At 37.3% G+C, this 26,189-nt stretch overlaps 2 protein-coding genes across 5 annotated transcripts in view; both read right to left on the minus strand.

Moving 5' to 3' along the window:
* The window catches only part of LOC108097421 (low-density lipoprotein receptor-related protein 2), a 148,498-nt gene that overhangs the window by 91,763 nt on the left and 30,546 nt on the right, over positions 1 to 26,189 (minus strand). The window lies entirely within an intron of this gene.
* LOC122320909 lies at positions 1,701 to 24,600 on the minus strand. Its single transcript, XM_043209553.1, is given in 3 exon segments — positions 1,701 to 2,163; positions 2,166 to 2,468; positions 24,550 to 24,600. Coding segments are annotated over 3 exon segments (720 nt in total). The 3' UTR covers positions 1,701 to 1,797.

Here is a 26,189-nt window from a genome sequence, read left to right on the forward strand (position 1 = left end):
ACGTTGCGTATGCGTGATGTCAGCAATGATTAATTAATGAAACAAACAAACAAACAACTGCGTGAGCGAGATGGCTTTAAAGATAAAGACAGGGACTGTAATAGAGCATATGCATTAAACGAAAAAAAAACAATTAATTGCTCAAAAAATTACTACAAAATATGCATTAAAATTTGATTTAAATTTCGTATTCACGCATCGGTTAGTTGTTAATCCATTAGGTACAGTAAAAACCCGTAACAAATAAAGAAATGTTTGTTGAAAAAAATAAATATATTTGGGGTTATCGAAAGTAATTAGTTGAACTCAAAGGGAAATACAGATTTTGTGCTGTTTTTGTGCGCTAATGGTTGGCCACAAATTGAATAATTGCATGAGTTACACAAAACGAGCAAAAAAAAAAAAAAAAAGAAAAATCAACCAAAACCTTGTTCAATTTCCCACGCTTCTTGAAAAAAAAAAAAAACAACATAAGAAAAAACGGCGACAGGAAAAAAAAGAAAATCGCGGGGAGGTGATTGCACACACTCAAACAAAATCATGATAATTGAATCAAATTGCATGTCAACAGTGGATTAGGAAAAACGAGAGAGCAGAGGGAAAAATTATATAAAAATTGCATTGAAATGATTATTTTGAGAAAGTATCAGAGAAATTGCCGCAGAAACGGCCGCAATTTGTCCTTGTTCCCACGCACACACCTCTATATGCTTTTTTTTCTATATAAGAAATATATACGTCTATTAAATATATAACTGACTCATTTGAGGCTGGAAAAACCAACAACAGACAAATGAAGAGGCGAAGAATGAAGCTCTGGCCAGAAAAGCCCCTGGGGAAAAGCGTGGAGAAAGGGGAGAAAGGGGGGAAAGAGAAGGAGAAGGGAGGGAAAAGCGGGAGGAAAGGGAAAAGGAAATGGGGCAGAGGAAGAAGGGTCGTCGACGGCAACATGGGTTAAAGTGCTCCTCGCTTCAACCAGCAAAAAATAATTTGACGGAGTGGGTTAACCCATGTCCTGATGAGGCACACTTCGGTTACTCTCCCTTTCCCTTTCCCCTTCCCATTTCTTCGTTCTCCTTTCTCTCTTCCCCTCTTATTCTCTGTCTATCTCTCTCTTAAAAACAATGAACTGCAAATTGTGCGCAAATTACATAAAAAAGTAAACAAAAAAGAAATATGGCCAGAGTGGGGCAACAAAAATATAAAGAATAAATAAACAAGCAAACAAAAGGGCAGCCAAGTAAAACCAAATAAAAATGCGGCAAAGGCAACAGAAATTCAGTGAAAGAGCAGCTTCGAATGAGTCAGCAGAAATAAGTACATTTCGCATAATGCACCACATGGCGTATGCTTGATATGTGAAGCAGGCCAAGCCAAAGAATAAACGTGAATTTAATGGCAAAAGCGATCTCAACAAGCAACGATGAAAATTATTTTTGAAAAGTCAAGAGCTATATGGCTATAAAGAAAATACACAAATTAATTATTGAGCTGAAAGAAGCACGGCAATTTAAAAACAAAAAGATAACTAGTGCCACGATAAAAATCAAAGCATATAACTAAACTAATTAAATTGCTCGAACGCAACGCAACCACTACAAGAAAATAAATGAAATTGATTTAGCAAGCAGATCACTTTGGCCCAGATAAATCTGAGAATAAATCTGCTAAAAGCAAGCATTTAGCACCCTTTAAAATTTAATCGATTTGAGTTGTGTGGCTCCAACAGCCACTTGCCACATGGAAACTGCTTCTTGAGACATTGAGCAAATATTGAAACATAAATTTCAATTTGTGCTATTTCTTTTTTGTTTTTTTTTCCTTTTTTGTATGCAGTGATGTTTGTTTATTACTTGGGCATATCAATTCCGCCGGTGAAAGATTAAATAAACACAAATGTGAGTCAGAAAATCCCGGGTGCAAGGAGTGGGTTCCGGAAAAAGCACTCCACCTTCGCCGTTCCCTTTGGAAAAAGTGCATTGGCATATTAAGCGTCGTCTGTCTGCAGGGCACAAACTCCAACTCAAACACAAGCAGAAAAAAAAAAACAGAAAAACAGAAAATGGTAACAGAAAACAGTAACAGAAACAGAAAGAGGCAAACGTGTGCACATTTCATTTTTATTTTTACGATTTTCATGTCTGAAAGTTTTCTTTCAATGTGCTTCTGTGTGTGGCAAGAGCAACGGAGGCAAGAGGCAAAAGTTTCAATTTCTGCAATTGTTGAATTTTTGCACGCACAAGAAATAAAGATGAACGAACACACCCATTCGGGGTTACCTCTCGCCACATGCAACGATAATGTGAATGACCAGGGACCACAGTCCACAGACCAGCGACCAGAGAGCAGAGACCAGAGACCAGAGACTCTTCAAGACCAGAGACCGGAGACCGGAGACCGGAGACCGAAGAGCGAAGACCGGCGACCAGCGACCAGCGACCGGAGATTGGAGACCAAAGACCCAAGAGCTGCCATATTGACAATGGAACTCGAGATGAGCTCGCCAAGTTTCACAAAACTGCAGAGTTTCATTGAAGAACTAAAAAGCGCAGTTTCTATTAAAGTGCTCTTCAGCATAGAACAAATAATGAATCCTTGACATAGTTCGAATCAAATATATATCATAGAAATACTCTCCATTCTGCCGGTATACAAACTCTTTTTCATTAATAAAGTTGTGTGTACAAATAATCCTTAAAGCTTAGAAAAAAATGCATTGCTTGGCATGCTAAAAAAATCAAATGATATGAAATGTATTTAAACAAGCCCAGACACTCACACAGCTATTCTGTGAATCGAAACCGGTTTCAGCAATTCAATGGACCGTCAATGGACCTTGAACCACTGTGGCCGGTGGGTCGGTCATAACCGGGCTCAATGCGAGCCAGTTGCATTTTCCATTGGCCAATGGCCATTGGCTGTTGGCTGTTGGCTGTTAGCTGTTGTCTGTTAGCTGTTGTCTGTTGGCTCCGTTGGCCGTTGGCTCGCGTACGTGCTGGAAATGAGCAAAAGTCTCGATTCGAATGCCTAATTAAATCAGCATCACAGCCCCGAAAGCCACCCACTTTATGAGGTCGAATTCAGGCGATCAATCGAAAACGATCAAACGAACTGGCGATCGATCTCGTTTCAATTTCAAGTTCAATTATTTCAATCAGCCAAAGTGTCAAATGATGAATGTTGTCCAAAAACGAAACTCAATTGACTGATTCGATTGTGAAAGCAGCAGAGGCAAATTAAATATTTGTCTGAGCATTTGATCTAATTATATGCAGAGGGTCAGTGAAAAGTTCACACCTTGGTTTTTTTTTTTTTTTAAGTCACAGGGCGTATACTTGATTTGTGTAGTATAGGAATCAATCAATTGTGATTTGATCCTGAGTCACATTCAATACCTCATTCCGACTTTGTGATAAAATGTATTTTAATGAAAATGGGTTCACAATTTCCAATTGTTTTTCTCAGTTGATGGATTTTCCTTGGGTTTTCCTGTACCATGACACAGTTTCCCCCGAATTCATTATCACTTTTCCAACTGGTTCCCAGCGTACTCGTACACACCTTCCCATCCGACTATCTTTCGCATTTTCCCCCTTTCTTTCTGCGTATCAATTATGAGTCTTTGACTTGGTTTAGCTTTAAAAGCCAAGCCAAGGAGAAAAACACAAAAACAACAACAACAACAACAAAAAGACGATAATAACCAAACAATTTCCGCTGTTTGGCGGTGGAAAAACGGGTTTTTCTTGACTTTGACTGTGACTCCTTGGGCTGGTTTGGTGTTTTCGGTTCGAGCTTTTCTTTTTAAGGCGATTCGGTTATTAAGTTGGCGAACGGGAAAGCCCGCCCCTTCCTGTTGTTGGATTTGCATAACCGGGTCTTCTATTTGTTTAACCCCGTCGAAGAAATGGACAAATCAATTTGCTTGACAACCGCACAGCATACAAAACACACACACAAAGCACACACACACAAAACGCAGCACCCACACACTCGGTCGAAATCGAATTGAGTGTTGATTTATTGGCCATGATCTGATGTTGGACAAACAAGAAAACCCATTTAGCGAAGTGTCCGGGAATAAACATACAGGCAAAAAACTGAAGTGGTGGAAAGGGAGGGGAATAGCCGGCGAGCGAGCGAGAGAGAAACATGTCAAATGGTGCACATAAATCTAATTGAATTAGCGTACGAAAATCAAATCAAAGAACCAGCAGCACCCCAAAAATTTACACTTTAATTCGAATGAAAGACGGGGCAAAAAGAGCGGGCAAGTGTGAAAAGATATAAAGTTCAATGACCCCCGATCGTTGACTCGCGATACATATATATAATATATATATATATATATATTCAAACAATGTTTATATGCACATCCATATGCAATATTGGTCAAATTATTTGGCTACGACTTTGATAAATTCGATTTGAGTCGACAAAGATGAATGGCTTGCCGTGGAAAGGGTGCCAAAAATGGGTCACCGCATTTGTACAAGCTTGTTCACCACACATATTTTATTTTTAACTACAACATGTGTAATTTATTTCCGATAGCGACCCTTTTTCCACAAAGACAACAAAAGTTCAACAGACTCTCAATGCAGGTTGTATTTAAAGCAAATATTAAATTTCCCTTTTGAATAAAAGCATGTCTGCAGCCTTTCAAATATTTTCTCACAACAAATGGATTGTTTAAATAAATCTAAGAGAACACTGCACAATCTGTAAAAATGTAAAATCATGTGCTAGTAAATCGAAATGTAATTATTTTCAAACGCAGCCAAAAATAGCTGTGTGAAAATTTGGGAAAAGCAACTAGCAATTAAATCGACTTCGTAGTGAACATGACTTTGAATTTTGGGTTGAAGGCAACTCAATTTAAAGTCAATTAAAGCGTTCAATTGTTCATAAAACATTTGACTGCACAAACAGTGGGCCACAAGAGTCACTCGAGCGGATAAAAACGCAGCGTAAGAGGAGTTTGGCAATGGAGACCGCAACTCGTTGTTTCGGCTCCCCTGAATTATTTAGCAATTTACTCAATGGAAGTCGAACAAGAAGAAGAAGATGGGAATGCAGAGTCGTAGAATTAAATCCTCTTCTTCTTGTTCTTCCCTCTTCCGTTTCCTCTCCCCCCAAAATGTCACATTAACACTGCTTAGCAAGCAGTCGAACACGTGTCTGACAAGAGAATCTTCTTTAACTATCCATCAAAAAGTGCCCCAGCTACCAGATAGAAAAAAACCGAAAGAAAGAAAAAAATCAACACCCATATATGGTGTATACACGCACACACACACACATGCATGTATATATCATTTCTCTCACATCAGTCATGCCTCTTGCTGTCTCTTTCTCCTCACCCGCCCCCCTCCTGCCGTCTCTTTTGCACTTGCTGCGTAGACAAATGCTAATAGCATGGCAAATTTAATTTTCACACTCACTTTGTGCCTGTGAGTGTGTGTGTGTGTGTATGGCTTTGTGTTGCTGTATATGTGTGTTTGTGTGTGTGTGAAGTGATTTTGGGTCTGCTTCTTCTTCTCGCTGCGGGTTTAATTGAATATGCTACGCTTTGTTTTGCAATTTTATTAGTTACAATTTTTGCTCTCAATTATGCGAACGTTAATTCCATTTTTCAAATCTACAGTAGGTACTCGGTAGAGGGAATTTCTTTAAGGCGAAAATTGTTAAAGAAATGTATGCAGCCCAAAAGAGTGCTTTAATATTTGAGTGCTGAGATTTATATTGGATATTTATATCCAAAAACGATTACTATTTCCGTTGCTTATTATTTGGTTGATTGTAAATAATGACGTTTGGCTTAGTGGGTTTTGACTGTAATACCTATATGCCTTATGTTTTCCAGATTTTGTTGAGTTTCTTTGCTTGTTGTTTCTATCCCTCGGGTTTCGTTTTTGTTTGGCGGGAATTTTTGCGTTTGCTGTAAACGCCATTTAAGCCGACGGCAGCTGTCAGTCGCCCCCTCTCTTTCTAGCAAGCTCTACCTATCTTCCTTCCTCCCTTTCCCCTCTCTATCTACGAATGTATGTGTTTTCGGTTTTATCTATTTTAGCATGCATGCGTGGGGCTGTGTGTGTGTGTGTGTGTGTGTACATGGGTGTGTGTTTTTGGGTGTAGTGGTGCTTTTAATCGCTGGACGGGAACAGAAATAAAAAATGGAGTAGCAGAAGCGAACAAACATTGCATATTGTCTAGTACATATTCCCTTTGAGTTCCCAACGCCACTAACCCCCATTTCACTTTTTTCCCCTTGAAAAACAAAAACCCTCTTTCTGCTTTAATAAAGTTAGTTAGTTTGGATTTGGTTCGAATTTTTACGTGATGTTGTAGTGTTTTTGTATAATCAAAACAAGCCAATTACAATGTTATAGAATTTCAAAGCGTTTTGTTGATATTCTATCTCTTTTAAATAATCCTTTTGAAACTTTACATTATAGTTTCCAAATATTTCATATTATTTTGTGAGCTTAAAAAAGCTCTAAAATAATAACAAATGGGTATTAAAAAATACAACTGAAATTTAAGCCGCTTAAAGTGATTTATTCGGAAAATTACGTATACGCCAAGTTGTACGAGGGAATCATTACTTTGATTTAAGTTTCCTTGTTAACGCAACTTCTAATTATGATATAAATCTGCATTGGACAGCATTTCAAATTAGACCTGTCACATATTACGCATACGACATGTTAAACAACCAAATCACTCAAAACTGTCAGCGGTTATTTTAGTTTTAAGTTCAAAGTCGTGTTTACCAGGAAAACAGCTATTTTCAGCTGTCAGATTTACACACATATTTTCCCCTCCAGTTTCAGCTAGTAATAGCAAAACAAGTTGCTAAAAGAAAAGCGAATTTTCTTGTTTTTTTTTCCCACTAAGTACGCAGTAAGCAAACCTTTTTAGAAAACCCTGCATGTTTGCCACCTTAGAGGCTGGAAAATCACAATATCTTTACTTGTGAATAGAGCCACATTTTACTGCCAGCAGCTTTGTGTCAAGATTAAATATTTTTTCCCTTTTCCCAAAACCCCCCTGCCTCCATCGGTTGTCCTTTTGCCGTGCTTAAGTTTTTTGTCCGATTTTTCCACTATCTGCATTTTATTTGATTGTTTTTGTTGTTGTTGCTGCTGTTTTTGTTGTTAGGTTGCTTTTGCTTTTGCCTCTATTTTTGTTGGGCGGTCAACCTGACATGTGAGCCACAGGCACGAATACAAATGCTTAAATTGTGGCGTATTCGGTAGCTGCAGGCTTTAATGCACAAAACCAGAGTCACAAGACAAGGGGGGATTTTCCATTTTCCCCCTGTTTAGTAGTGTGTGAAAAATGCGCGCCACAGCCAAACAAATTAACAACAACACTTGAAAAACGGAGAAGAAGAAATAAAATCCACACACAACACACACACACACACTCGCACGATATAAACAAAAAAAAAGTGGTTAGAAATTGGAACAATGACCGCCAAGTGCTGGCAACTCTCTGTCTCCCCCTACCCTCTTTTTTTACCGTCGCCACGCCCCCCACCGCCCACATTGTTTTGCCTCACTCATACATTTTTGTAATTTTTTTTGTATTAACGTTTGTTTGCTCGTTTTCGTCTGCCGCCTTTTTTCGACTAGATATTTAAAGGCTTGAATTTCACGGCTCTGATTACAAACAGATTTTTTGGCCACACAAAGTTGTTCAAATATATTTTTAGGGCTTAAAGGTGTTTAAATATGACTTGCAAAATATTTGTGAATTATTTGCAGAGCAAAAATTACACACAGAAGGGCTAGAAAAAATGGTTTGTACTACAATACATAATTGTTTTATATATACCAATGTAATGAAACGAATTCATTTTATTTAAAACTATTTTGAGGAAAAAATTATAACTTCATTATTCACACATTTTACAGAATTAAAATCATTCAATTATAAGCACTAATTTGATTGATCCCTAATATTTGCGAATTATTTGCCAATGACAGAAAATTAAATGATTTCTAAACTTATTTAATTACAATTTTGGTTTCACGCCTTTTTACAGGCTTATTTATAAAAAGTATTGTTGTTGATAATGGGTATTAATTATTTAAACCACTGTTGATAATGGAACCTATACATTTAATTTAAGAAATTTTTTGCAATTGGTGTGAAGAATTATTTATACTATTGATAGTATTAGAAATAATTTTTCATGATAATTTGATTGTTTTTACACAGGACACAGAAAACTTCTGTTGATTAGCTTTGTTTGTCTGCGGATTTGTTTGTGTTTGTTTCAATTCTCACAGGATATTACTATCACTGTATGGAATAAATGGTGAATTACCCGCCGGCTGCGTTTGCTCAATTTAAGCATATTTAAATATAATTTGATTTGCCAGTTAAATGGAAAATGATTTATTAAATGTGCGTGCGTCTGCTTTGTTTCTCATTTTTATTTTTATTTTACACAGGGTATCTATACTGCCTTCTGCTGATTATTATTGTAGTTTAATTAAAACGTTTATTGTTTTTATTTGTTGCATGTTTTCACTAAAATTGCTGCGAATTATAATATGAAAAAAGTAAACAAGCAACGACAGAAAAGAAAATTAATACAACAATCATGTTCAATTTTTGTCTGCAGAGATTTAAATCGCTTTCGATGGGATTCGCAATTCATCAACTTGGAATTTACTTTTTAATTGGAAAAAAATGTATTACTAGCAGAGAAGCAAATGTGAATTTTATTTTTTCTTTTTATTTTGTGTTATTTTGTTAACCAACTCTTTTGTTTCATATATTTTTAAATTTAGTTTAGTTTGGAGAAGTTTTACTGTAAGCTTTTCAGTAAGTCCCCTGATGTCGCTTTTCGAAATTGGTTTTTACATGCTGCTGTGCACACGATTGTAAATCTGGTCGGTTGCATTTTGCCCCCGACTTGATATACTATATCTGAACATATAGGTGTATGTTAATTATTAACTGAAACTGAACTTTTCAGCCCCTTCATCTCCCGTTACGCAGAACTATTTGGATTTGCGGTTGCCCCGGGTTGATTGTCCATTAATTGGTTTCAATGCCTCGCAACCGCACAAGGCTTTCGTTTTCCAACGTTTCGTTTGGGTTTTGGCAACATCCTGCTTCCACCTTCCAGCGAACATGCCCACATTTTCCTCCTACTTTCAAAGGAGCTGAATTCATTGCACTTGAACTGCACTCAAAGTGGAAAGGTGCAAGAAACTTATGAAACAGTTTTATGAAAAATTTTTACAGGTTTGCCACTTTAAAATCGGATTAAAATTGAAAAAGTTAGGGGTTTTGAAGTGCCGGGAACTTGTCACTTTTCTGCAAACCCATTTTTTTGCAAATTTTGTCACATATTTTGCACAAACTTTTGTTTTGTGCAAATAGTCACTGGTCATAAAAAATGAAAAAACGTCGCCCAAAAAAAAACGAAAATAATCTAATGATGCAGCTTGGTAGATATTTTAATTACAAATTCATCGAGTTATGACATTTGTGAATCGGATAAAAATTGGAAAAGTTAAGGAATTAGAACACTTGTAAATCGGAGAAAAATTAGAAAAGTGCTGGGTTTTGGTAAATTTTCGCAAATTCTTTACCGTCGTTTTGTAACTGAATTGTAATTGTCTTGAATTTTAATAGATAATCGAACCCTATATAATTTTTCATAAGAAAAGGAAGAAAGCGTTTATAACACTTACCTTAAACTATTGAGCCACCAATATTATTAAAATATATCTGTTAAAGCGAAAATATTAGCATATTTTCTCGGCTTTCCTCTCGTAATCTTACATTTTCCTTTTTGCGCATAATTTATTTAACATCCCTAAGACATCATAAAAGCAAACTAGTTGAGTTCAGTGAAGAGAGACTACAGAGATTATAATGGTTATTATACCACATTGTTGTTACTTTATAAGTCGTTGACTTTGTCCAATTGAGCTCGATGAATTTGTTAATTGCTTTGATTATTGGCATCCATTATAATAAATACAGAAAAAATGCATGGCATTTATTATTGTTGTTAATTTTATAATTATTATTGGTGGCTCGTCGATGGCCTTTGAGTGGGCCAAATATTTGTGCGTGTACCGGCAAAAACAAGAGCAGCAAAAACAATTTCTGGTTACATGAAATTGCAATTAAAAGCCGAAGCCCGAAAGGCATTTTATGCATGAGATAGTCAGACACGGTGGACTAAGCCCTAAATTACATGCTTTTTAATAAATCTTTCAAGCTAAAATAAAAGTTTTACAAAATTAAATATCCGGGTTTTAATTGTTTAGTATCCTATTTTATTGTAATATTATATTCTTTGTTTTTCTTATAATTTTTTGACCCACTGTCCATTGCACATTTAAAGAGCTAACGTTTATGAAACAATTAGGAATTCATGTCAATAATTACATTTCCTGATCAGCATTGTATTTCCTGCTTTAAGAACGGAAATAGTAAACCATTCATATTAAAAGAATGTACTGGAAAATTGAAAATGAGCCTGTAAATTTAAACAAGAGAGAAAAATAATGAGCGTTGTATTCACATTGATTACATCAATATTTGCTTTTGCCAATACTTTCTTATTCCAATGAAATCAATAAAAAAACTCATTAATACATGGACAAGTCATATTTTTTGGCCAAATATATTCTCTAGCCCTCATTTTTAGTCAAAGAGTCGGTCAGAAGAACTTAATGGAATTACATCCGACAAAGCTGATATATATTTTCCATACTCTTTTTTGCCATCACCACAAAGAACTTCAAATTTGGGAAAACTAAGTAAATAGACGACCGTAAAGTCAATGGAAGAGCAGCTGGCGCACCTCCTCTGGCTCTCCCCGTCCCTTTCCCACATCGATATTGCCGTCTCTTTCGACATCTGCATGTGGTCGCCTTAGGTCATTGATACGTAAACGAAAAGCATGGGAAAATTGACAAATAGGCGACACTCAAATATTTGCACACTCGAAACCCGCAGACTGGTTTTAAAGAAAGAGAGAGGGCAATATAACCGAAAGAGATAGCAATAAGAAACACTGAACTTTACCTCCTTATCTTATCTTAAATTCTATTATTTATTTTCTTTTAAAAAAGGTTCAGATTATTTCAACATACTTTGCATACATTCACTTTATTTGCGTTGGACACCAAAAAAGTAATAAATAAAACAATTTCCACGTTTAATTCATCCAATTAAATTAAGTACTGCCTTGTTTAAAAAACAATAAAAAAAATAAAAAAAACAATAAACATGGCGAAATCAGCATAACCATAAACATAGAAGAGAACAAAATCCCAAAAATTGTTTTATGACCGGCGAAAAAGTTTAGTTATGGCAAATTAATTCGTTTCCGAATGGCTAAGTAGTTCACATGACTAAATCAGCGTATTTTTAGCGTGATAAATGGATTTGGCAAGAGGGCAAATTAAAGCTAACAGAGAGATTTTTAATGGAGAAGAGATCATTAGTCTAAAAATAGACTAAATTGATTTGGTTCGGAAATTGAGTTATTTGACAAGATAATAAATCTTTATATTTAAACTAGTTTCGTGAAAGCGAAAATTTGAAAGTCTAGATAAGTTTGAATTGATATTTATTTTATTATATTCAGTGGCAATAAATATTGATTTAGCATAGATAATTATTTTGGTAAGAAAAAAATGTCCTTATCTGGATTTTTTTTGGCTCAAACCCGTGTTGCCAATGATCCCCAATCAAACTTCCATTAGAAAAGCCAGGCTAATAGAGTGTCAGCCATTTGTTGCTCGCTCTCTCTGTCTCTCTCTTTCTTCCTTTTTTTAGCCATCTCTTTCTGAAGTCTGGCACTGGTACATCTTTGATTTTAATTGCATTTCCATTTTGCCTCTGATTCAATCGCCACTGACATTCGACTTCGATACTCGACATTCGTAATTCAATTGTCCAATTGTCCTCCCACCTCCCCCCCCATTTGTACCCCCCATCACGCCCCTTTTTTCCCCACTGATTGGTGGGATAGAAAGAGACGGGGAGTTTGTCGAAAATGTTGATTCAATTATTCAAGGTGACGACGCATCTCATATAATTGAGTTTCGCTTTTATCACTCGGCTTTTGCGAGTTCCTTTTTTTTTGCCATTTTACAATTTGATTACGTCAGGCGGCGGCAATGCCCACCCCCTCCCACCCCCTCTTTCCGGCCCCTTTTCGGCCCACTGCCCTTGGCAACATTGTCAACTTTGATTGACACCCAACTTCGACGACTGACAATTGACCGTCAACAATAAATTGTTGCATGCAAATTGTCGTCAAATCAACAAAATCGGCAGGGAAATGGCACAGAGAGATGGCACAAATGAAAATTGCAAAAACAAGAAAATTAAGTGAAAGGGGGAAAAAAAAAGAAATAAAAGAATGTAATGAACGTAGCAACTCTGTATGAAAAATTCCCACTTATTATTTGCGGTCGAAAGGGGGAAAATGTCGAGCTGCTGCTGACTATTGATTATAATGGCTTTGGAAACAATAAAAATATTTCCATTTTCGCTGTGGCAAAGTTCAGATAAAAATGTGCATATTTTTATTTGGAATATTGAAATTAATTCGCTGTCTGAAGATTACATTGTGTGCTGCGACTGCTTTTTAATAAAAATTATATTTTATATGCATATTTATTTCAATTGCAGTATTTGTAATATATGATTTAAATTGCATACACCATGATTTTATAAAGTCTCTATTATTCTTTGCTTTCATATTACATCTTTTTATTTATTTAAATAATTGCCCCGAACCCTTTTTGTCTGCGCTGTAACCAATTGTAGCAGTTCTTGTCCGCACTAGCTAAGTGTAGCAATTTGTGAATTAATAAACTTTGATTAGAATGTTTGTGGACAAGTACCCAAACAAAGGCCGAAACACAGAAAAGAACAACACAGATTCGGGGACCATAAATAGAGCAAAACACCGACAATGGCAACAACAACCTACGAACAACAACAAACAACGAGAGCAACAACAACTGTAGCGACCAGAAACAAATAGCAACGATAATGTCAATTATTATTAACACGAAAAGCGCACGCACTCGGTCCACAAACCGCCGCTGCCCCGCCCCCATTTACCCATTTTCCCACCGCGCCTCCCGCCTTTTTCGGCCATGCATGAGCAATTTTCGTGGTCAATGGCGTCGAACAGCCCACATCCCCACCCACTTCCTCTTGACCACAGGCACGGATGACATCTACAGTGGAGATCGGCTAAATAGAACGCCATTAGAATTTACAACAGTTGTTGAAATGTGTATACTACAAAGAATAAAAAAAAATATTTATACTACAAGCAAACTTGAACAAGTAACAATTTAATTTGTATAATTTAGGTGGAAAGGTTTTGAAAATATTACGCATACGCCCGCTTGTACCAAAACTATATTTAAATTTACACAATTAATATATTCATGGATTCTTTAGGTTTATTATATTTATAACACCAAAGCAGTTAATAATAATAAATTTTTGAGTGTTTTTTCCAGTTTAAGAATTTTTCGTTATAATTGGTTTATACCTTTGTTTACTGTACTGGAAAATGTGGAGAGCGGGGTAAGCGGCAAAGTGGTTACGCCGGCGATACAATCGTCTACAGTTGGTGACCGGCACCGGACAACAACTAAACAACTGTAGCAACAACAACCAAACAACTGGCCACAAATCAAAAAATTTGTAAAATTCTGTTTTCGTACTTTTTCAGCCCGCTCCCCTTTAGGCCCCGCGTTTTAATTTTGTATTTTGTGCGCTGTTTAAATAGCCGAAAATTGCTGGCATTTAAATGCAGCCGAGTGCCACGCCCTTAATTAGGCGCCTTATATAATTCGCCCAAAAAAGGCTGGACCGAAGGCCACCACCCTCGACTAGTTCGTTAGCGTTAGCGTTAGCGTGTGTTTGTGCCCGATTTAGTTCGACTGACTTTTGGCTAATTAATAGGCGCGTGTTGCCAACAATATGCGAAATCCACGTGGCCAACATGGTTTTTAACAAACTGTCCAAATGCCCAAAAGTTTGCCATCCCCCAAAAAAACAAAAGAGAGAAAATTTAGCCGAAAGTTTGTTCAAACTTTTTTGGGAACCGAGATTTGATTTGCGTTTTAGCAACGGTAAAAAGTTTGGCTGCGTGCTAAAACAATATCTTAGCATTTTACTGTCTTTAATTGGGAAGATAAAATATTTTCCATTTTTAAATAGTTGTTTACTACAAAAAAAAAAGGCATAATTAAGAATATTGCAATGAGTTCTTATATTAAGGTTTTATGTCCATATAAGAGCAGATCCCCCAATGAAGCTGTCAGCAAGTGCGATTGATAAATGAAAAACTAGAAAACATTTTAATTGAATGTAAGAGAAATAAATTGAATCCGACTTAAACAAAACCCTCATCGCATCGAGGGCCGCAATCAAATTAAAGATTTATGATCCCCATCCAAACACACAACACAACACAACACAACAAAACAAAAAAACAGAAAAACCAGAAAAAAACGAACAAATCTAGGCAAGACAATGAATATCAATTCGGGGGGGCAGAAGGGGGTTAAAGCGGGGTCGTGGCGCATTGGACCCCGGGTTGATTAGATCAGCGGGCGGACAAAGGAAAAATGAAAAAGTAAAAAGTAAAATGAATAAATATTTTCCGTTGCTTCTAATTGACGTAAATTAATAAGCAGTCTCCCCTCATCGCGGGTGTCGCTGAAAGTCACATTCAGAAAGCCCGAAAAGGTCAGATATCTTCGTCAATGTCAAGGAGCAAAGAGCTCCGAGTGTTTTTTTTTTCCCCCATCAACACTCCGCATTTAAAACGTAAGCACTCGCCTTAAATTTGATTTAAATTCCGCCATCTTTTTTAAGTATTTTTAATTTGTTTCTTCCTTTCCATTTTTGGCTATTTTATTTGAATTTCAACTTATACTTATACTTTCTGTTCTGCTGTTTTTTCCTGTTGGTTTTTTTTTCTGCGGGCGGCCGGAGTCATTAAGTCAGCTTTGTTCCGACTCAATGCCGGCCCCGCCCCCTATTTTCCGCCTACCCAAATGTGGGCCAGAGGTTGGGGGAATAGAATTAAAACAAAGGCAAACAACAAACAGCACTGGAAACAGACAAAAAAAAAAAATTAAAAAAAAAAAAAAAAAAAAAAATAGTGACAGCAATTAAAGCCGGAGACTTTTCTTTGAGTAAGAGAAAAAAAAACACAAAATGGGGAACATTCTCAATTGCAAATGAGACGCAATCAGATGAGGCTGCTACTAACAAAATCACAGGGAAAGTGGAAAAGAAAAACACTTGACCTATAAATTACCTTCCAACATTTTTGGAGAAATAAAGTAAACTTTTTAAACATCGACATTAAAGCTATATTTGTTAATATTTACTTTTCCTTATGCACATTTCTCATGCAATAGAGCATAAATAAGTTTACGCTTATCCCAAAAAGAGATTTTTTCGTTACTCTACATTATCATTTAATTTATCCCCCCACCGATTCCCCGTCTGCTCCATTTTGGAAGAAAGAATAAAACAGAAGGCGAAGAGAAACTCATAATTGCACGCTAAACGCCATTTGAGTGGACATTTTTGTGAAAAAGAACTCCAGCAACAAAGTCAAAGGGAAACAGTATGGGTGAAAAGCGGAATGGGTAAAAGGGGTGAAGAAAAAGGGGGGGCGGCGGTGGGTTGGGGTTGGAAAAAGGTGGAAACTCGGAGGCGGAGGAGAAGCTTCCAGCGCGGAATCTTAATGAGTGGGCGGCAGATGGCAAGTGCAGCGGAACTCAAATCCCGGTTAAAGGTGGACTAAAAAATGGGAAAATCAGAGATGGAATGGCGGGGGGATTCGAAATGTTAACACCCTAGAAACCTAGATATATTTATACATATATACTAAGGTAATATAAATATATATATTTTATTGCTTACGTTTTTTGGAACCCAATCCTATAGTTTATAGTATACTGTATTATGTATTTACCTGTAAAAGAAAACGAATATAACAGTTATTAATCAGATTAATAAATATGTTCATAAACGAAGACTAGCAATAATTTCTGTTTTATTTTTAATATTTTTTAGAAAGATCTTTCCTTTAGGTTAATATTTTCTTATGAGTTGCAATACTCTTTAAGTTCTCTAACCAAAAATACCTTTTCTAAATACCTCCGTTGTAATTTCCGCAAACAATATGTTAGCCAACTTTAAATGAAATGTAATATTATATTTAATTAGCCCTCGCTGCACTGCCTTGATTGTCATAATCGTAATACCCTCCTCATTCTTGGGTGGCCCAAAGGTAACTGGGCCAGCTGCAGTTGCCTCCCCAAAAAGGGGGCGTGGCCCTCGAAGGGGCTGGAAGGGATTTGAAGGGGTGGCAGGTGATTAACGGTGAGTTTCGCATGTTTTCCCGGGCAGGTAAAAAGTACTCGAAGAGGCAAAGGCAAAGGCAAAGGTGATGGTGCCTGCATTGGGCGGAATGTGAAGCCAAGTTAATTTATAAACACTGAAGATACTTAAGGGGAAAGGGGAGAGACAGAGAGAGAGAAAGAGAGAGGAGAAAGTCAAGCGAAATCCCAGCCAGAGGATGAAGTTGCAATAGAAGCGAAGAGAATAAGTGGCAGATGAAGTGCAAGATGATATCCCGAAGTCACCTTGACTTGGCTATCAGTGTGTAATCAATCATTGAAGTGGCTTCCCCGGAAAGGGGGATTTCAATCCAGAGTCTGGCAAGTAATTAAAAACTTTTCTGGCTACAAACAACAGAAAAAGAGCTAAGCAATTTGTCAGGGGAAAAGGGTTAAAAACATTGAAACTGAAAAGTGCCGTCGGTCTCCATTGAATGGGACTTTTAATGGGGTTTTATAGATTCGCCTAATTGATTTCAACACAAGAACATTTATGCACTATAGTGTTAGCAATTTTCTAAGACTTCCCAAGGCGTCTTTGGCATTTGCAATTTGCAATTGGCATTTTGCATTCAGCATTTGGCAGTCGGCAGTCGACAGTCGAATCTGTGATTGAGCAACTCAGGGGGTTGGGTTCACCCATGGAGAAGGTTATTGCAGAATTGGTCAAGAGATTTGGCCTACAGCATGTGCCATATGGAGAATATACAGCATATAGCATAAAGCATATAGCATATAGCATAAAGCATAAGCTAGTTTTCCGCAACAAACTCGGCATGCCACTAAGATCCCATCGCTTTCGTGTGTGTCTGTGTGTGTGTGCGTGTATGTGTGTGTGCTTTTGGAATCCATGAATGAAGCTGGCTAATGGTTATGGCCAGGCTTTAACGGAGCAACTGGTTCTGCCATCATCATTATCATCTCTTGGCTTTTGCCCACTTTTTTTCAGCCATTTGAATGTCGTCTACACTGGGATCAATGGGTTAAATTAGGTGCTTTAAAACGAGGTTACACAAAATGATACAATCAATAAAAAGTACCTGATGAAAATAGAGGAAGTTAAATATAGAAAACAAGAAAAATGTATTATGTATTTTACATTATATTTATATTTATTTTAAAAAGAATATAACTGTTATTTAATCTATTTTTTATATTTTATTTATTTTCAAAAACGAAATCTTTTTAAATTTCTGCCAGTGTAGACACCTCAACTAACTAAACTGCATTCAGTTTAAATGTGTCACATGCCCAGAATGACTGGAGCTACTTGAAATTTGCATTGCAAAGTTGTTCCCTCTTTTTAGTTAGATTTTTTTTTTTTTTTTTTTCAATGTGCTTTTTTCAGGTTTTTGCCGGAAGGCGAAAATGCCGCCGCTAGATGCCGCCACCCGACTCCTTCCCTCTCACTCTTGCGCTGCAACGCATGCCGTCTCTTTTGCGTTGCGTGTGTCGAGTGAGTGTTGACTTTTATGGTCATTGACTTGTCCCCTTCCCCTGAATGTGGCACACAAATATTGCTGGCATGCCACAACACCTCGACGCCACGCCCACAACCGCTCCGCCGCCCCCTTGAAAAAGTGGATTTTACAGGAGCTAATCAAGGATTGCAGGAAAACACTAATTTAATGGCACCACTGCAAGGCGCTTATTTGCATATTTTACAGTGTTCTTTTTCAAAAAACCTTTTAGCGAAAATGTCCTCTCATATTCACAAAGAAATTTTTTCAACCAAAAAGGAATGTGCAAATGTATGTTAAAAGGGTACAAAACAAATACGTATGTACCGGTATATAAAAATAAAGATACAATATTTCGGTTATTCTTTAGTTAGTACTATCTAACGGTAAATTGGAGAACATTTTGGCCACAAAGGAAGTTTGTCGAATAAGCACCATTCGACTCGTATGCAAATTTAAATTGTGTCCAGAGCTATTCGGTATGTTTTTCATTTTTTTTTTTTCGCCTTTCGGGGGGATTTAATTTTTATTTTTTGGTGACGGCACCGCTAAGAGCATTAAGGGGCGCAGGAGGCGTGGCCGATCCGGAGGAGATGCAAAAATAACGTTAAATGTATAAATTCTCGCATTTATTTCATCGCATCGGCGATGCAAATTCGTTTATGCAACCCGAAAAAAAATAAAATAGAGCCTCGTCCGGAAGGCTGTCCGCCGAAAGGGAGCGTCCGTCCGCCGGTGAGAGTTGCGAAAAAAGTAATCATAAAAAATCACGGACCAAATGGTTTTTCCTCTCTACGGAAAAAGGAACACGGGTGTTGATGCCCTAGTGCTTTTTGCGTGTTTTACCCAGAAAATTGTCCCATTCAATTAATTTTGGTGCTGTTTGGCGTACAGTGCGTTTCGCCACAGAGCATCTTTGAAAGATTGCAATTTTCGAAAATTGCCAATGGCAAACTGTTGTTGATCAAAAAAACATTCAAATGAATATTTCTTTTATATTTAAGAAAAGTGCTTTATGAATTTCGATTGTAGTGCCAAGTAAACGCCACAAATATTTTTAATAAAAATATATACAGTGTGGTAAAGGGAAATCCACAGGTGTTCCAACTGTCGACTGTTGCTAATCAATTTCCCATTTCAACCCAATTAATAGAGGCCAAAACTGCACAGCAACCTCTTCATTAGGCATATGTCCGGCCCATAAAAACATGTCAACCGAAAAAATTGGCGAAAAACTAGTATTTTTCGGCAAATTAAATTCGTTCCATTATGGCACAGGACCCAATTTAATGGTTGATTAAAAAATAATAATAAACAACGGCGAAAGAAGCGAAGGCCTGTGGGTCGCAAAATCGATTTAATCCTCCTGCCTGCCCCAAAGGCTTTACCAAACTATTTGCTCAGTGCCCATCGACAATAAACGTTAAAAAAAATTATATATATACTGTATAACAACATGAAAGGGAATATTTTAAAACTTAATAATGTTTGTGGATCTGGCGGAATATCGAATGACGAAGGGCCGGAGTGCTGGCTTAATCGAGTTGCTATCAATTAAATCGGAAGAGGTCTTAAACGTTCCTGAAAAATTGCAATGTGGGTATATGTAAAGGAAATGGCAGACATATACATATGTATTTTATAAGTTTTTATATGATCTTTTGAAATAGTTTCCGAGCTAAATTCATTCTCAATAACTTCATTAATCTTGTTAACGTTTATTTCTTTACATTCAATATTAATACATATTTTAATGAATTTTATAAAGCATATTAAAAAGTGTATATAAAATTCTTGTTGGAAAATTCCGGCAAAAAGCCAACCGTTGTCTAAAGCCTTAATTTTCAAATTTCCGACATGTTTATCGATTACGACAAAAACTTTCCAATTGAAAAATGTCCGTCAAAACTCCAATCAAAACCTCATTATTGACATTGATGGCGGCTTACAATCGTTAGCCTGTTGTTGTTGCTGTTGTTGTTGTTGTTGTTTTTCTTGTTATTGTTATTGTTGTTGCTGCCAGGGGACAAAGGGCCCCTTCGATCCCCCTTTTTGTCCCTTTGCCACTCCCGTTTTTCTATCATCGTTGTTGGTTACATAAATTTTGCATTGTTGTTGCTGTTGCCGCGCAGTGTGTAATTAATTATTCAAAAACAATTAACTTTGCCAGCCGGCACACCTACACACCTACACGCACACAGATAGACATATGTACGTACAAGCTATAGCACACCAGTACACATACATACATATACTAGCACACATCGAGGACAGGCATTAGAAAGCACAGTTAGAATGCATAAAATATGCGGCGTTTGGATGTGTGTAAAGGTATGCATGTTGCCATATTGTTTGCATATAGAGAGAGTCTATTCGCTGAAATAAACCGTCGTTTTTCCTCCCTCCCTTTTTCCCCCCGCACTTTCGCCCACCGGAGAAAGTTAGCCGAAAAACTCCCGAAAATTTGTTTAAATTTCAATTAAAATAGTTCCACGCCAAACACGTTTGTTATTTTAAATAGCGAGCACATTAATGGTTTAAATTTCAGAATGAAATTATTAGAAAATAATAGTAATTAAACAAAAATAGGGCTAATCATGTTATATTAATTTACTAAGAAAGAATATCTAAATTAGAACAATTGCACGATTAATTAGCAATATTCACAGCAGCTTTAGACAACCCGGATTGCCTACTAATCGAAAATAATTTGTTCTCTGCAGAACGTTTAAGGATTTCATCCCAAATTCTCTTCTTCAACAGTTTGCCAACTTATTTATTTATTAAACATGCTTCGTTATTGTGTTTGACTGGCTTTCGATTTTGTGGTATGAAATGGAAGCTGTAATGCGATTCCAAGTATTTATTTATTATTACAACGTTTTGCGTGATCTGTCATTGAAGGGGGATTGCAAATTGATTCGTTCCATTGAAACATATATGAAAACCGACTTGGAGTCGAAGGCCGATTTGCCTGTCAATTAGAAGGGAATTAAAATCGGCATATGCGGAAAATTGATTGGAAAATTGGTAAAAACTGCAAAAATAGTTTTCGTTTCTATTTAAAATTGCATGGTCATGCGGCTGATGTCTGTTGAAAAAAAAAATATTAATACCCAAATGTTTTGACTTCTTTACTTGTTTGCTGTCATAATGGAATTGTTATCGATCCAAATACTTTATTTATTTAAATTAAATGCAGCAAACTACTAAATTCAAAGCATTGACAGGTGTTTTTCCAAAATGACAAATAAAACAAAACAAACTGCAGAGCCAGAAAAAAGTATTAAAAACGGAAATTTTCCATTTAGATGCGCAGCACATTCGTAAATGTGAAAAAAACCAGGCCAACAAAAACCGAAAATATTTCGTAAAGAATTTATGAGCCACACAAATTAAGTGAACTTTGTGCAACATTTGGAAAAATCCCACTCGCCTAAAAGCTACAACAAATAAACTAATAAATAGGAAACTTAATCTCTGGCCAAAATTGAAAAGGAGAATTTTTAAAACGAGTTTTCATTTTACGCCGTTGGTTTCCTGGAATTTCCGTTTGACTAGGGCTTAATTGGTTGGGATTTGAATGTTTTGCAATTAAAGACGTAAATGAATCGTTTAAAATACTAAGAAAATCGAAAAGCAATGGGGTAAATAAACTTCTAGCCAAAGCAAACTTTAACTGCTAATGAAAAACTTGATTCTGTAAGAAATAATCAACTATATTTTTTGCCAGCAGCAAAGGCTTGAGAAACTAAACTTACAACTAATGGTGGGAATAAATAAATACTTGTTGGCTTTATTTTTATATTAATAATTTGTTTATTTTATCGCTTGATGATAGCTATAACCAGTTATTTTAGCATTTAAAGCTCGAATAATTAATTGACTCCATTGTGTATACATTTTTTACTGTTTTAATAAGCGCATCCAATTGGTTTTGCAACAAAATTGCAAAATATGACAAGATTTCGTCGTGCTTATCTACATTTGATCTGTACATTCTTCTCATAGTTCCGTATAGAATATCTAGCAGAGTGGACCGCTAACTGTCGAGAGTGCTTTTAACAATCACTCATACGCAATGTTGTCACTAGTTAAATATTTCACCCAAGGGCTGCGTTTATTTGGTTGTACAAACACTCTTCGTTTTAAACCTATTGTTTTAATGTTTTTAAACCACCAAGGTATTCTCTTTCAAAAGCGTAATATTACATTACTTGAATTTGCTATTTCACTAGCTTTTTTCGGTCCACTCTATTGTCTCCCAATCCCCCCAAGTCTCCACGTCTCTTTCGCGCTCTCCAAAGACAGACAGTGCACATGCACTGAGAGCAACGATTGTGTGTCTGTCTGTCTGCTGTTGTAATTGTTGTTGCTGTCATTGTTGCCCTTGTTGCTGTTGTTACTGTTGTTGTTGCTGCTCGAAACGGTGATCGCCGGTGCCTGGCACCAAATGCTGCACATCGGTGCGAGCGAGACAGTGAGCCAAAATGAAAATAAATAAATGAAAGAAGGAAATACACAGCAAGGCAACAACAAAACGGCGACACACACACAAAGGAGCAATAAAGAAATCAACAACAAAAAAAGACAACGAGTGTGGAGAGCAACAACAACAAAAATGGCTTAAAGCTGAAAAATACCTTTGCTGAAAAGAGACGGTAGATCAGCGGGTGGGGAGGGGAGGCCATGGTAAAATAAATAAAAAAAAAAAGAGAATAACAAAAATCAAAAAACGACCGGCTGACCTATGATGTTATTACCGGCATTCAAAAACCCTCTCTCTTTCACACAGCGATCTTCTTTCTCACTCTCTCACTCTGCGAAGCGAGACGAAAGAAGAAGAGATTGCAACGAAAACAAAAAACACTGAATCATGATGTTAAAAACAAGTAATATCGGTGATGTTAACCTAGCTGATATTGAGATATATCATATATTTTATTTCAAAACAAAATTGCAAAGCAATTACCAAGTTCACAATTTTTTGGTACGGGATTTTATTAGGTTTCGCCATTTGGGAACTTCATTTAAAATTAATGAGTTAGAAATCATGTGAGAAAAATTTTTTTTTGGGCTCTGTTAATTTTAATAGATTTTACTATAACCATTCCCTTATAATTGGAAAAATAATAATAGAGGGAGTTGACTATTTCAAATACAAATTTGTTTAAAATTTTTAAAGTAACCAATTGTAACCCTTAGTTGGCCACAACAACAATTAGAGCCGGCCGGCTAGCTAGAGAAAAAAAAATATATATGAGGCAGCCAAGCATGAGGCAGCGAATGAAAATGCAAACTGCGTTCGGAGATTGCAGTTTGAACTGGTTTTCACCTGAGCTTGTCAACTTGGTGGGAGGAAACAAGAGGTAGGGAGAGGGGGAAAGGGGAGAAGGGACGCGAAGTGCCGCTAGATTTACCTAGAAATTGACTGGGATTTTAGATCGCCTTGACGACCGAGATCGGGGGAGACCGGAATACACCAATGAGCATATTTATTGACATTGCCATGCAATTTAAATGGCCGCGACAGTTGCGCATTGAACATTTGCCAAACCTCTGGGCGAAAGTTGATAGCTGCGGTCAAAATAATAGGAGCAAGAAAGCACAGAAAAAAATTGTATATCAAATTTAACAAGGTGTACCACTCATAAATCGGGCATCATTAAAATGATAAACATCGATACAAAAATGGAAAATAAACTAATGATGCAGCTTGGTTTATATTTTAATAAAAAAGAGGTATGAATGACACTTCTAAATCGGATAAAAATTAGAAAAGTTATGGGCCAAGAAGTGCTGGTATCTGCTGACTTTTCTGCAAACCGATTTTTTGCAAATTTTAAAGGGGGAGGGACATCATAAAAATTTGTTGCCAATTTAAACTAATATTTTGTAACCATCTGTTCTATTTGATTTCTTGCAGTCTTCGTTAGCGAGTGTTTGTGTTTGGTGGCAAAGATTGCCAAGAGCCTTTTGGGTTGGTCAAAGTATTAGCAAAGTTATTTGCCCGCAACGGGGCAAGCGACCGCAACAGCAGCAACATCAGGCGGCGGCGGCAGCAGCAACAACAACAACAGCAGCAAAAGCAGCAGCAACAAAAGGCAACTGCAACACACACTGCAATTAACTTTGCGGTCAACAGCCACCCACTGGCCAGCTGCCTTTGTGTGAGTGACTTGCCAGTGGATTGTTGAGTGTGTTTGTGAGTGGAAAGAAGAAGCAGCATCGGTGGCAGTGGCTTTGGATACTGATGCTGCGGTTGCCGCTGATGTTGCTGCTGTTGCTGTTGCTGTTGCTGTTGCTGCTGCTGCAGCTGATGTTGCTACTGCAGCTGATGTTGCTGCCGTCGTCTGTGATTAAAGGCCAAATGACAACAGCAACAAGCGGCTGAAAACTAGCTGCAGCTGCAATTTCGCAGGATAAACGAATATCAAATGCGTGTGAAAGGGAGATTTTCGTAATTACAGTTTAAATATTCTCGGAAAACATGTAATCTAAAATGTAAATCATTTTCTAACCTACTTCACTTCGAAAATCATTAGTTAAATGGGGGTTAACTGAACAAATCAACTACCTTAATTATTAAAGTGCTCAAAACTTTCAATAAACTCTTGCATTCATCTTAATTTCGGAGTATTCCTGACTACCTCCAACTTATAGGGTATCATGCTGTCCACCGATAATGTCGTCAACTGCATTGCCGTCGCTTGCAACGCGTTGCATTGCATTTCATTGCATTGAAATGGGTGTCACTCTGTAACTAGCACATTCGCGATGATGATAATGCATAATCATAATGATGATGACGATGGCGATCATGGGGCTGATTATGATGATTACGATTATGATGATGAGGCAAGCGACTCCTTCAATCTGCGGCATTCTCTCGCTGGCTCGTCATCAACAGCAGCAGCAACAGCAGCAACATCACCATCAACGGCAGCAACAGCAACATCGGCGTCATATTGAAACTGGAATTTGAATCCGGTTGTCGGCTGTTATGAGGCCCTCATCCCCCTACCCCTACCCCTACCCCTCCCCCTCCCCCAGCCCCATCCACTTTACAAAGCACCCCCCTGCCGTCGCTTTGTAGTTGAAAATTTTGTTTGTGCCATGTTTATTAAATGCCATTAAAGCCATTTCTTCAGCCTTTGGCTTTTGCTCTTTGAAAGGGAGAACTGCAGGGGGTTTTTCGGGGGCCCCGGGACACACGGAAGTGTGCGTCACACTGTGGGAGAGTTGCATTGTCAGCAGCAGCAGCAGCAGCAGCAACAGCAGCAGCAGCACAGCTCAAATGTCAAAAGGTACATCAGCAACAAGAACGACACGAGCAACATCAGCAGCAGCAACAGCAACAGCAACAGCAACAACTAAAGCAACAGCAACATCAGCAGGCGAGCGCAATCAGCAAAATGCATTAAATGACTTTGTATTGCAATTGCTCGCTCTTTGATATATCTTTGATGTATATATACGAGATATATGGTTGGGAATACAACGGAATCTCAGCTTTATCGAGGGAAAGAGAAAAGTCGAGAAAAGTGAAAGAATCGAGAGGAGCTAACTGTGGCATGAATGGGAAGTGATATCTGTCACATGAATTAAACTTGAAAACGGAATTAAGACAACGGAAGCCAAATCGTAATTCGCTTTGAAACACATGTTTGAATTTAAATGATAAATATTTTATTTAATTTGAATGTACTACTTTAATGCCATTGCCGCATTAATCGATTTGGTAAACACTAAATCATAAAACGTAAACTGACAACTGGCTGACAGGCGGCTGAAAAATGTTTTGTTACTTTAAACGGATTACCTTGTGAATTGCATGACATTCGTTTAATCCCATTGGGCTTCTACTTATTCCGCTTTAAAGAGACATTACGGTTAGGCTTAAAATAACAAGCTCGGACACCTAGAAACACTCCTCGCTTTTCCAAGGCTTTCACAACTCATTTTCCTTCTCATTTTTCATTTGCTTTAATAAGCAATTTGATCGCTTGTCTTGACATTTACTGTTTACACATTTCTCCTTCTCTTTTTCTTTTTCTTTTTTTGTTTTTTTGTTTGTGTGCTCTACACACAGTAAATACTCGCAGTTGCCCATGAAAGACTGTGTCCAGTTTCCCTAACCCCCACCCACTGCGGCTCCCCCTTCCCCATCGACCTGCATCAAGGGCAGAAAATCTGAAAATCTGTGGCGAACATTAAAACGTTTCACTTAATTAAAATCAACGGCAAGAGGAACGGCAACAACAACGACTGGAAAATGACCGCCCCCATA

Source organism: Drosophila ficusphila, unplaced genomic scaffold, assembly GCF_018152265.1.
Source record: "Drosophila ficusphila isolate 14025-0441.05 unplaced genomic scaffold, ASM1815226v1 contig_197, whole genome shotgun sequence".
NCBI classification, from domain to species: Eukaryota; Metazoa; Arthropoda; class Insecta; order Diptera; family Drosophilidae; genus Drosophila; species Drosophila ficusphila.